This window comes from Periophthalmus magnuspinnatus, chromosome 11, assembly GCF_009829125.3.
Source record: "Periophthalmus magnuspinnatus isolate fPerMag1 chromosome 11, fPerMag1.2.pri, whole genome shotgun sequence".
Lineage (NCBI taxonomy): Eukaryota > Metazoa > Chordata > Actinopteri > Gobiiformes > Gobiidae > Periophthalmus > Periophthalmus magnuspinnatus.
Genome location: NC_047136.2, coordinates 21,568,615 through 21,582,754, shown reverse-complemented (window position 1 = coordinate 21,582,754; position 14,140 = coordinate 21,568,615). Strand labels below are relative to the sequence as shown.

The 14,140-nt window shown below is 42.8% G+C and overlaps 1 protein-coding gene across 1 annotated transcript in view; it reads left to right on the top strand.

Moving 5' to 3' along the window:
- grin2da (glutamate receptor, ionotropic, N-methyl D-aspartate 2D, a) overlaps positions 1-14,140 on the top strand; it is a 231,559-nt gene that overhangs the window by 145,171 nt on the left and 72,248 nt on the right. The window contains exon 9 of the mRNA XM_033974905.2: positions 11,622-11,775. Within this exon, the coding sequence (XP_033830796.2) occupies positions 11,622-11,775 (154 nt within the window). The remainder of the gene's footprint in view (positions 1-11,621; positions 11,776-14,140) is intronic.

Below are 14,140 nucleotides of genomic sequence, written 5' to 3'. Positions count from 1 at the left end.
GCGACCGCATCACTGCAGACGCTGCACCGATCTGCCTGTCAATCTCCCGCTCCATCCTTCCCTCACTCGTGAACAAGACCCCGAGATACTTGAACTCCTCCACTTGGGGCAGAGACTCACCACCCACCCGCAGAGAGCAAACCACCTTTTTCCGGTCGAGAACCATGGCCTCGGATTTGGAGGAGCTGATTCTCATCCCAGCCGCTTCACACTCGGCTGCAAACTGCCCCAGTGCCTGTTGCAGGTCCTGGCTTGAAGAAGCCATCAGGACAACATCATCTGCAAACAGCAGAGATGAAATCCTGTGGTTCCCAAACCAGACCCCCTCCGGCCCCTGGCTGTGCCTAGAAATTCTGTCCATAAATATAATGAACAGAACCGGTGACAAAGGGCAGCCCTGGCGGAGTCCAACATGCACCGGGAACAGGTCTGACTTACTGCCGGCAATGCGAACACAGCTCCTGCTCCGGTCATACAGGGACCGGACAGCCCTTAGCAAAGAGCCCCGGACCCCATACTCCCAGAGCACCCCCCAAAGGACACCACGAGGGACACGGTCGAATGCCTTCTCCAGATCCACAAAACACATGTGGACTGGTTGGGCATACTCCCATGAGCCCTCGGGGACCCGATGGAGAGTATAGAGCTGGTCCAGTGTTCCACGACCAGGACGAAAACCACACTGCTCCTCCTGAATCCGAGGTTCGACTATCAGTCGGATTCTCCTCTCCAGTACCCTGGAATAGGCCTTACCGGGAAGGCTGAGGATTGTGATTCCCCTGTAATTGGAACACACCCTCCGGTCCCCCTTCTTATACAGAGGGACCACCACCCCGGTCTGCCATTCCACAGGTACTGTCCCCGACCGCCACGCGATGTTGCAGAGACGTGTCAGCCAAGACAGCCCCACAACATCCAGAGACTTGAGGTACTTAGGACGGATCTCGTCCACCCCCGGAGCCTTGCCACCGAGGAGCTTGCCAACCACCTCAGTGACTTCAGCCAGGGTGATGGACGAGTCCGCCTCTGGGTCCCCAGTTTCTGCTTCCTCCTCGGAAGACGTGACAGTGGGATTGAGGAGATCCTCAAAGTATTCCTTCCACCGCCCGACAACATCCCCAGTCGAGGTCAGCAGCTCTCCACCCGCACTGTAAACAGTGTTGGTGAAGCACTGCTTTCCCCTCCTGAGGTGTCGGACGGTTTGCCAGAATCTCTTTGAGGCCGTCCGATAGTCCTCCTCCATGGCCTCCCCGAACTCCTCCCAACCCCGAGTTTTTGCCTCTGTGACTGCCCGAGCCGCGGCACGCTTGGCCCGCTGGTACTCATCAGCTGCCTCAGGAGTCCCACGAGCCAACAAGGCTCGATAGGACTCCTTCAGCTTGACGGCATCCCTTACTTCCGGTGTCCACCACCGGGTTCGGGGATTGCCGCTGCGACAAGCACCACAGACCTTACGACCACAGCTACAAGCAGCCGCATCGACAATAGAGGTGGAGAACATGGCCCACTCGGAGTCCATGTCATCTCCATGTCCGGAGATCCGGTCGTCGAGGTCCCCGCCTTCGACTGCCGCCCAGATCTCTCTGCACCCGCCCTGCATGGCTCCTCCCGCAGGTGGTGGGTCCACGGGAGGACGGCCCCACGTCGTTCCTTCGGGCTGGGCACGACCGGGCCCCGTGGGGAAAGGCCCGGCCACCAGGCGCTCGCTGCCGAGCACCCACCCCAGGCCTCCAGGGTGGGGCCCCGGTAACGCCAGTCCGGGCAACGTAACTGGCCTTGTTCTTTGTCTCTTCATGTACCGCAGGGTACACACCACCATGAAGGTCCTGCCTTTTTGTTCCCACTTACATCTCCCCCTAAATTTAGCATCTGTGTAATACTACTCCATTCATTCCAATGAGACTATTTATGACAATTTCACACTTACACAGTTGGAAATAGAGATATGTCTTCAGTGGCTTTTTTATTCAGTGATGTGCAGAATATGTAATATATGTAAATATTACATTAAAGATTTGGCCTGTAACATGTAACAAAGCATGAATATACAAGGTTCATTGTACAAATTGTTTTCCAAATGCATTAATTAAATTAATAATGAATTTATTACATTTCAGTTAAATAAACACAGCAGAAAAATTTTGAACAAGGTTTACCCTTACCTATTTGAATATAATTTGGTCACATTCGGCGAGCCGGATTAATAAACTCAAAGAGCAATGTGAGGCCCCCGGGCCGCAGATGGCGGCGCACATGGTCGCAGCGGCTCATGGCTCTCTGTGTTGTAAGTGTCCAATGTCTGTATTGGAGGGTGAGTTGTTTTTAATCTCGCTGTGCATGTGCATGGTGTTGTGCATGTGTATAGTGACAATAAATGCATTCTATTCTATTCTATTCTAGTTTGCCCATGTCTGTCTTAAACCATAAAAGCTAGAGTCATGTGACTCTCATATTGTGGCCCATCACAGATAACACACCTATGATTTTTTTCATAAGTTCACACCAAATATATTGTGTTATACAAATTTTGACAATAAATCCAGAAGAGGGCGCTTGAGAGCCATTTTGTGAGATACCACCATGATTTGCATCTGCAAATCTGCATAAGCACTCTATTGGCTTTTTCCAAACAAAAAATGTGTAAAAGAGAATTTTTGTAGGCCCGAGCCCCTACAGGGCATAGGGCGAAGGCTATGCACTCATCATTGTGGTCTGTTTTCACAAAGTTGCGTGCTTTGCATCAGCACCCCTCATTCGCCATTGACCCCATGGTGACGTGGAGAAATTCGAGAGCTTTTGAAAAATGTATTATATGACAAGAGTTGACTAAAATAAAACAAAAGCTAGTCTAGAATATAGCAGTGACAAAACAGTGAGTAGAACAGGATTCAGATCCAAAACCATCTCAAAACAGACTAAACCAGACTTTAACCTGGGACACTGGACCTGCCCGAACCGGGACTAGACCAGAACACAAACTTCTATCAGAAAACTTCTATCTGACCTGAGACACATCAAACCACACACACACAAAACAGACTCTCGCTGCAACAGCATAGCAACCGCATAGCAACCAAGATTCCCGCTCTTGAAATGAGTGATATAATTGGCTGTTTCTAGGCTCTCTGCTTTCTGATTGGTTAACGGACGCAGGCACACACACATGGGCACACACACACACGGGCACACACACAGACCAGAACCAGGTCTAAACCAGGCCCAAAACAGGTTAAAACCAGGACTCAACTAGGACTAAACCAGGACTAGACCAAGACTAAAACTTAAACCAACAAACATCATAATGACTCAACATCAATTGTGAAAAGCTTAATTTTAAAATCACAGATTATCACAGATTATCTGTGCAAACGAGTTCATTACATTTACATTACATACAAGTCACCAAAATCGTATGACTCCGCGTATGACACTGTAGTACTGTACGCAGCGCGTATGCAGCAAAGAGCAGGAGGGAGCGAACAGACCATGACACAGGGCAGTGAACAAGAAACACTTTTGCTAAAGAGACACTATGGAAAACATTTTAACAGGGATGAAAAGAAAGGCGGAGACGAGGAAGTCTGATGAAGAGTATTTAGCACTTGGCTTCACCGTGACTCCGGTGGGACACGAGGACAGACCGGTGTCTGCTGTGTCTGAAAATGTTGGCAGCGGACAGTATGAAGCTAAATAAGTTGAGGCGCCACCTCATTACACCTCAGTCACGCTGATAAGATGCTGGAGTTTTTTCAGCATAAACGTGCCAAATATTGCCAACAATCATCCACTTTGTAAATGTCACTTAAAGCAGCAAGCACTGAGCATCATATAAGGTGGTGTACCACATTGCTAAATTACTTGTTTTAATTTGATATTTATTTAATTTTAATGTATTATTTTGATATTTATTTAATTTTAATTTATTCATTTGATGTTTATTTAATGTTTTTATTTGATATTTAATTAAATGCCATTATATCATTTCATTTCTTTTATTTTTCGGGGGGGGGGGGGGGGGGGGGGGGGGGGGATAATTGAGAAGCTCTGCTTTAACCTGAGACACTGGACCTGCACACATAATACCGGGCCTGATCAAAACCAGGACTAAACCAAATCATAGCAGAACTGAAAGTGGTTCCTAACAAACAGCGCACACAGTTTTATCCTAAGCTGCAAGTTTACAGTCACGTCCGTGCATAAAGAACTCTCCTGAGGCCCTGACACGTGCTACGGGATCCAGCTACGACGAGCTACCTACTAACGCCCAACAAACACTTTAACACAATAAAGTTATATCTACATAAGTACAAATCAGCCACAAGTTACAAGACCGAGACTAAAGAAGAATATTACTACTTTTAAGCACACAAAAACCTATATATAGGCCAGTATTTGGCACCATGCAGCTGGGATTAGCGGCTACTAGACTTCCCTTGGTACTAGGCCTCACTAGCACTTTAGCGCTAAAAGTATAGTTCGTAGAAACACATACAACCGCACGTTACAAGACCGTGACTAAACAAGAATATTAGCACATTAGCACGCACACATACACAGCCCATATAAAATATTAGACACAGCACATGGGGAAACACCCTAAATAAAACGTTAGCTTAGCTTTTACAAAATAGATGGTGAATATTAGCACATTAGCACGCACACATACACAGCCCATATAAACCATTAGCCACACAGCACATGGGGACACGCCCAAGAAAAAAAGTTAGCTTAGCTTTTACACAATACACGGTGAATTTTCACTACAGCTACGTTCAACTAACAAAGCAGCTTTATTTAACACATATTTGAAGTAACCAGCAGTGTAAAGTAAATAAAAGTCAGATGTCTCAATCACATTCTGGAGAGATGGCAGCCTAGTTCTGTTCTCTTGCCAGTACATAGTAAATTCCTCCCCCTCAGCAACTAAGACAACTGAATTCAACAAATAAATTGTGGAATGGAAGGGGGAAACAAACAAGAAGGACGTCGTACTAAAAGTGCCCGAAACAAAGCATTGGAACAAGATGTGGAAAGAGAAAAAAACGTGGCGTGCACCGAAGCTAACACGCGAGCGGCTAACGCACCAGCGTGGAGATGCTATCAGGCCTGGTAACAATATTGGAAGATTTAAAGCAGGAAATAAAAAACGGGTTTGCGTTGTTTAAAGAAGAAGTGAAGGCTGATATCAGGAACGAATTTGACGCATTTAGAACTGAAATAAACAAGAAACTCTCTGACAATGAGAAGGAGTTACAGGAGCAGGAGGAAAGACCGACACACAGAGCGACACCACGGTCTATGATTGTGAACTTTCTCCAGTTTGACACGAAAGAGTTGATACTCAAGAAAGCCTGGCAGAAGCGTTTGAAAATAGATGGAAAACCTATATTCTTTGAGCACGATTATGCCCAAGATGTGGTTCAAAAACGAAAAGCTTATGGAGGCATAAAGGCGCTAAAAGAAAACGGGGTCAGATTTCAGACACCTATGACAAAGATAAGAATTCACTGGACGGACGGGACCAGAACATATGGAAATCCACATGATTTTCATTCATGGGAAAAATATTAGTTTCATGGAATAATGTGAAATTTGGCACCATGACTCTTCATGTCATCCTGATCAAAAAAGTCAATCAGACCCATGTCGTATTTTTCACTGGGTTGCCATGGTGATGCGCAAAAGCGCCCATGTTATCCTAATGGGAAAATTTCCAAATTTTCGTACATTTCAAAGTCTTATAACGACTTATTCGCTTCATTGAGGATTGTGAAAATTGGCACAGTGATTTTTCAGGTCGTCCCCGTCAAAAAAGTCCGAGGGGCCAAGTTTGTATTTTGCACGGTGTTTCCATGGCGACGCCTGGAAAACCCATGTTTTTGCATTTTGTGCATCAGCACTTCCAATGTGTTTTGACTTGTTTGGTGACAAGTGCAGTCCAAAGCCGCAATAAAAAAGGGACAAGTGGCGCGTTAGCGCCACCCACAGGCAGTGCCGGGTCGGCCGAGTCCGAAGCACGGCCCACGAGGGCCTTTCGATGCCGCTTGCGGCTTTAATGTGTTTTAATTTTGTAAAACAACGTTGAAAAATGTGCGTTCTTACACATTTGGCCCCTTCTCTTGGCATGGAAGATATCACCTGTTTGTCTCCACGGAAATAGATATGTTTAATGCCATACTGTGGAACATTCCAGGCACAGCGATGACATATCCAAGGACACAAGCAGGTGGCGGAACCTCGACTAAAGGAGTTACATAATGCTAGATAGATATGTTTAAAGTCATACTGTGGAACATCTAAATGAAGAGAAGAAAAGAAAAGTTACATAGATAAACTTTAATCTCAAATATTAATGCTCCTGGGGTGTTTAAATATCCATCAGGCCTATCCGGTGTTGTACATGTACCAGAAATACTTACTCTGAATACTAATTATGAGTAGTTGTAATGTAGTCCTGTTACTCTTTCATTGGTGGTATTCAGAAGAAGTACTTTTTAAATCAAATAAATACATGACAGTACTTCATTGTGTAGTTTTTGCTTTGAACTGCACACTATTAGTGAGAAAAGTGAGAGAGAAATCATTCTAAGTACTCAGCATACATTACAGAACACATTTTAATGCTGGTATTCAGTGTTTGGTAACTACGTATGTAAGTATAAGTATTCCTCCCATCATCTTAATTCATAAAAATCGAAAATTCCAAATATAATCCCAGTGTGAACAGTCGTCAGCCTCGTCCCCCACACCTGACCATTGTGTCGTCCTGACTAATCACAGCGTCTCTCTCAAAGGGGCCTCTTCAGCCCATTCAACCTCTCCCAGTCTGAAAGAAACACCTGCGGATTCTGTTCTGTGACTAAAACAGACAGAGACATCATCCCAGAGTGATTCATGAGAGCGAAGACGAGGAGATGATGAAGACACCGAACAACACAACGAGGAGCAGAGTATGCAGAGTGCAACCTCTCAAAAGCATTGTAAAAACTCACCAAACAGAACAAGGACAACGGCGGGACTCCAGATGCATTAGCGGCTGGAGATTTGCTACGGTTAAAATGTTTTCCTTGTAAAAATAAAAAAAGTATAGTTTTATAGAGGAACAGGAAGGCTAAAACCGTTGAAGAAGTGTATTTTAAAGAGCGTTGTTGTCAAATTCGGATGAGCCGAGACCAAGGACAGTGACATACAAGTCTGGAAGTGTGACAAAAACAGCATTTTGTTTTGTTTTTATATTTTTGTGGTGAACTAAACCTCTTATTTTTGTGACCCTTTGGACCCTGTTGCTCTGGGTTTGTATGAAAAATAGCTGTTGTTGTTTAGTGTCGAGATTTGAGATGGGAGCTGTGCAAAACAGTAGAAGGAGGCGAGCGTTAGTCTTGTACTCATGTGGTATTTGGGGGTGTTTTGTGTGCGTTACTGTAGAGCTGTGTGCGCGTTTCATCCTCACTGATTACGTCGCATTTTCATCTCAGATATTTAAAAGGAAAACCTGATCATTTCATTGGAGTGATGGTAGATTAGGCCCGTTGCCATAAGAGTCAACAGTTTCAAATGAAATATCGTGTTTCTGAATGTCCACACTGTTCAATACAGGGGGCGCTGTTTAGGGGTCACGCCATTTTGAGTGGTGTCTGAATGACCAAGAAGTGAAAAAGTAGTGCAATCAACATTCCCCACAATGCACCTTGAAAAATAGTGGGCATCGGTGGTCACTAGACAGGTCAATATAGACCACAATGCATTGCAAGAGTTGGAAAAACAACAGCGGACAGTGACAGGTCTTTATCTGGACACAATATGACTGAATGAAGCAGATAGAAGCGCTGGTTTATGACTTCGTTGGTCCTGATTATGAATAAAACACTGTTAAATAAACTGTTGCTGTGTAAAGTTGCTAGCGTTAGCCTCTTACATTAGCTCAAGCTGTTAAAAGAGACTTGTCCTAGTCCCATCTGATCATTACTTATGACAGAAATCAAGTTTTTTTTACCCAGACCCAGAGTCACATGACCCAAGTGTAGTGATCTGTGTGTCTGTATCGCTCTGTGAATGATGCTCTATAGCAGGGGTGTCCAAACTACGGCGCAGGGACCAAATGCGGCCCTCAGACCTCCTGCTGAACCAGCCCAATTGATCATAAGCAGTACTTTTAACAGCAAATTAAATTATTTCTACCACTATTACCTCAAACATCACATTGCATTGTGATACAGACCTAAAATGAAAGTGTTTCAGACCTTATTAATACACAGCGGCTCTGTCAAAGCTGTGTATAAAACACCACACTGCATTGATCACTGGTCTGTGGCCCTTCACTTTGAATATGTTTTGAGATGTGGCCCTTGATTAAAAAACGTTTGGGCACCTTTGCTGTATAGAGTCTGCTACAGAGTGCGGTCATAATAATACAGATTCGACCTCCTCATCTTTATAAATTAGAGATTGAAAAGTTGTTTTTTTTACTGCCTCTTTTTGTGTTCTTTGCCGACAGCGTGCAGCGTTTTGTTGTGATGATGTTTACCTTGAAGTCAGCTCCCAATGAACACCAGTTTTCTAAAAAAGATATCAGCGCACTTGTTTCTTTTATTAAGTCGTTGAATGACTTTGAATGAATATTGTGATTTAAAATGTGAAAATTATAACTCAATGATCCACAGGTGTCAGAGATTATAACTATAGAGCAAACACAAGCACAATAGCCCTGATTTAAAGTCTGTTCCTTTGTATTTAATGAGTTAGCTTGAAGTATGACCAGTCCAGAGACGAGGACGTGGACGTTTTGTCTCAGCGTCTCTGTGTCTCTGTGTCTCATTCACCAGAGGCTGACGGGCCGAGCAGCAGATGTGACCCAACTGACCTTCACAAAACAGGAGCGGGCATTATACCTCTGTGTTTATGAGCTTGTTTGTGTGTTTGTTTCAATTCCAGGTCGAAATGGTGCTAATTGGTTTTTGCAGTCTCTTTAAATGTGTCCTCTGCATTTGACCCGTCTTTGAACAAGAGCCAGAGTGGATGACATGTTTTCTCGCTCAGCTGATGACATGTTTTCATTCCTTTTCCAATTGGTTTCATTATTAATGTGCTTTTCTTGTGCATTAACTGTACGTTGAACGGTGGTGTGATTTAAGAAATAGAGTTTTGCAGAAGGCCTTGATTATTATTAATGCTTTTTGTCTCCAGTAAAAAAAAGGTTGTGACTTGAATCCTCAGTCTCAATGAATCAAGTTTGAAATTAAAGCAAACTAGTGAATGGACTGTGAAATACTATGCAGTGATGACGAAAATACTTTGAAAATACTTGATACCCAGATTAAAATGCATTTTGTGACGTATTCTGATACATGGTCCAATCAGAGTACTGTGTTCTGAATACTTGGAGTACTTTCACACAGAGTTGCACTTAAATTATGGAGTAAAGACGCAGCATAGGATTAAAAACTGCTTTATGTTTGTTTCACGGTTTGTTCTGCATTTCCCAGCACTGATTAGAGGGAAAAAATTACACAAGTCTCATCACAAGAGCTGAGTTTTATATTTTTCTCACTGATTCTGTGCAGTTTGAAGCCAAAATTGCGAGATCAAATACCACCATGTATTTCACTGATTTTAGAAAAGTAAATGAACTCTGAATACCACCAAACGAAAGAGTAACTGTACCACAATACAGCTACTTAACATTATTCAGAAGACGTATTCTCGGTACTAGTATTCAGTTACTTCCTGACAAAATATCAAAGTATCAATACTGACTGAGGTGTCAAATAGTGTTGATTTTCATGAAAACATCTCTACTTCAGTTTACAGATTTATAAATGCATTCATATTTTAGTTCATCTGCACATATAAGATCAGTTCAACAGTAGTAAAGATAATGATCTCTCTACAGACCATATTCCGCCGTAAATGCTGCTAAACCGTGACACTTCAGAATAATCGGGAATCCCATTCATGTCAGTGGAGAATTTGGGAAAAGTTTTGCTACTAAAATATGCTATAAAGTAGGTTGATATGTGTAAAACGTTTTATGTTCATGTGCAGCATTGCTAAGCACCTACTCCCTGCTAAACCAGCGGTGCAGAAGGGAACAGCTTCGGTCCGGATTGGCTCTTTAGTTGCTATGATACTCATGGTTGGAATTCCAAATATGGAGCTCGCCTCCACATTGGCTCCTATAAACTCTAGCTTTGATGAGCTTCATTTGACTGGAGCCGATCGCTGTGGGAAACGTCACACTTACTCAGTCCACTTCTTTATGCAGTTTAGGATGTGCACCAACAACTCAACACTGCACCGATTCTCTGGAGGCTTTGAAACGGCTCTGTTGTCCCTGTAGAACTGATTTACTGTCAAGATTGGTAGCTCCATGTAAAATAATACAACACAAACAATGACAATGACGGTGGCAACAGCAACTTCCGGAAAATGATGAATAGGCCAATTATTTATAGTAGAACTATTTCAATATAAAATAGCATTAAATACAAATAGCTCTTCTTACAATAGTATTACCTCGTATTGGATTAAAACATAATAATAATAATAAAAATCCACTGGACTTCACTTTATACCATAGACAAGAAATGCAGTTGTAAGTTGTTTCAGACTATAGCCACATACACACAGTCCACAAAGCTGCTGTGCCCGCTGCTCTGACCTCAGTCACTGCTGTCCCATTAGCATCCACAGGAGGGCATTCACAGTGGGACATTGAGATCAGGACACTGTTTGTTCTGGGCTGATTTGTGTGTAGTCCAACGCTCTCAGACAGACAGACCTTTGGCCCAGATCCAGCCTCATCTCTGACCCCTCATTTCCCGATCTAACTTCTGCTCTGTGTCCTCCGTTGCCCCCTGTGGTCAGCCGGGTCTCTGCACCTGTCAGACTAGAAGGTAGAAGGATTAGCATTAGCATTAGCACGCAGGGACTGACAAGTGAGGACAGGCCAGAGAACAGGCTCAACCAAGGACTCAGTTTGACTTTTAAATTTATGCTGCTTACATTGGAGACTTATACAGATGTGTTGTAAAAAAAAAAGTATAATATAAAACACATATAAGTCGCACTGGACTGGGGAAATTTATTTTGCAAAATCCGAGACCAAGAACAGACATTTTATCTTTAAAGGAAACTTATAGTAATAACAATAAAATAGAGAATGAATGTGACATTATGTACTCAGATGTGACTTATATTTCACACAGGTACAACTTATAGTCCAGAAAATACAGTACTCGAAAAAACATGAATCTTTGTGGTGGTTACTTACAATGTGTACAGGTGAAAAGCACAATATAAATCCAATGCTTAAAGGTTCTATATTACACTGTTCAGTTAGTTTCAGATAGGTTTTTGACGCTCTGTTGCTCACTGTTCTGCATGGGGACTGCTGCAGAAATCTTCCTGGTCATGTCGGCTTATGGGCGGAGCCTTAAACACATGGTCTCATATATCTAACTGAAAGGAGGGTTATAGACTGAAAGATCACTCAAACATGCACAAATGACCCAGAAAGCTTCTTCAGGCATGTTTTTAATGATGCGATAATATAACATGATAGAGAGCTCAAAAATGTTGATTTAGTAGAAGACCCCCTCGTTAAATGTTCTCTCTCTCTCCAGGTGGTGTCGAACAGAGCGGACATGGCGATCGGCTCTTTGACCATAAACGAAGAGAGGTCAGAGGTCGTGGAGTTCTCTGTCCCATTTGTGGAGACCGGGATCAGCGTCATGGTTTCCCGTAGCAACGGCACTGTCTCCCCTTCTGCTTTTCTTGGTGAGTCCAAAAAGAAATATTTTAATACTTAAAAGTTGACTTTGATATTGTCTATAAGGGCCATGCAGAGAGAAGACCAAGCTGTGCATCAAACTGAACTCAAATTTTGCCCTAAAAAGTATTACATCACTTTTTTCATTTAAATATGTTCTTTAATTTAAAAAAATGATATACATCTTAAGTAGTCAAGGGAGGTTGATCTGATCTTCTGTTAATTCATTTTATAGATTCTTTCTTTCCAGACCAAGTTTGTTTTTATCCCTGACAGTTTGGACTGCTCACTAGCGCCTCATAGTGGTCATGTGATGTTGCTGTGACGTGATAGGTCAGTGGATTTAAACAGGTTTTGGCGCTGTCTTCCTACAGGTGGAGGAGGGACGACAGCGCCATTTACAGTCTGACTTCTTCAGTCTGTATCCCAGGTGTGTGAGAGTAAAACGGCTTCCCTCGTCCCGGTTTAAAACCCCATTGTACCACTGAGAAAGAACCACATTATGGACTGGGACGGAGCAAACATCATTGGGACAGAGAACGACAAACATAGTCGCTGGATTAAGGAGGCGATCAAAATACAGAAACGTACCCACAGGACTTTAAACCAGGACGAGGGTTCCTTTTTACTCTCACACACCTGGGATACTCTCCTGAAGAAGTCAGACTGCAGATGGCGCTGTCGTCCTGACTCTACCAGTAGGAAGACAGTGCTGAAACCTGTTTAAATCAGCTGACTGAACATGCCACAGCAACATCACCTGACTACCCTGAGAAAGAGCGCTAGTGAGCAGTGCTTGGTCTGAAAAAAGAATATTAAAATATATTTTAAGTAGATTAACCCATTCATTAAATCATTTGTTTTAGATTGACTTAAAAAAAAAAAACACCACTGAACAACTGCACCAGTGTAGATCACATTTGGAGCTGCCTCTGAATCCACCTCCATTGTTCATGTAAACCAGGGGCAGTGCCAGAGGGGGGCTTGAGGGGGCACTAATTTAGAATGTTCAATGCACCCTCATCGTGTCCCTCTATTGTTAAAAGGCTCTAAATTAACATGTTAAATGAGCACCCACAATGAAGACCATACCACCTCCTTAGCTCCTCCAACGAAAAATGCCGCCCATGATGTAAACCCATCATATTGCATTGTTATGTGGAACTTTGCACCAAAAAACACCATTTTGTCAGTAAACAAATAGTTGCATATACATTTCATCATTGTAATGTGTCACTCACTTCTGTCCGGATTTGTCAAAGCTCCTCTGAGTTACCCGCAGCACGTATCAATCATATGGAATACACAATATGGATACTAATAATACAAACTACTATGAATAATATGTGGGTGAATTAATGATGACTTATTTTTGTAACCGTTTCAACTGGAGCGTTTGCAGTTTTAGGCGGTGGGCCGACAGCGTGTATCTGCTTCCTTTTGAGAAAACTTAGGTCTCCATCGATGACCCACTTTATCACCACTCAAGATTCTAAATTCCCACTTTTATCTTCCTCATTCGCAACACAAACAAACAGCGGCTGGAGATCGTTGAGATAGAATAACGCGAGTGGTAGAAGATGGGGAACATTTGCAGAGAACAAAGCCGTAACACGCTACTGTATGTTTATAGATTAGTTTAAGATTTCCTCAAATGACTTTAATACAATATCCACACGCTAATTATTCTGCTGGTTTCTTCTTAAGCTCGTAAAGTTGCTGTAAATGAGTACAGAGATTTTTATAATTGACATAAAGACGCACGTCCCAAACCGCAACTCGTCGTTATACCTCGCCATCTTCGCTTATGGTTGGGAGAACGGCAAAAGTAGAGGAACAGGTGGGCGGGGTTTGAGTCAGCACGAGGATATTTCCAAATGTGCTACTGGCTGATAGCAAAGGATACGTAACACATTTCAGTTTATTTTTATTCCCTGATAAATGTAGATCATGTCAGTAGAAAACAGGGTGAAGACCTATTTTGGTTTAGTACAAGTTCTGATGAGTTCTTTTCGTCATTTTGTGTTTGGGTAAAACACTTAGCTCATTATGTCATGGGTTTCAGAGAGATGAAAAAGAGCATTGTCATAGCAAAAACAAAACAAAACATTATATCTTTTGAATGGTAAAAAGTCCTCAAAATGTCAGCCATAACAGGAACTGAAACCTGTGAACACTGAATGGGTTTACAACATTATGAACAGCTAAAAGTTGTCAGACTGCAGATGTGTTGACCTGGTTTATGGTTAATATCTGTGTAATTACTGGGTCTATCTACATTAAACAAAACATGGCACAAAGTAAAGAGAAAATACATTACATTATTCAATTCCAAGCATGTTCTTGTCAGTTGAAAGGACTTTGATTTGTGGA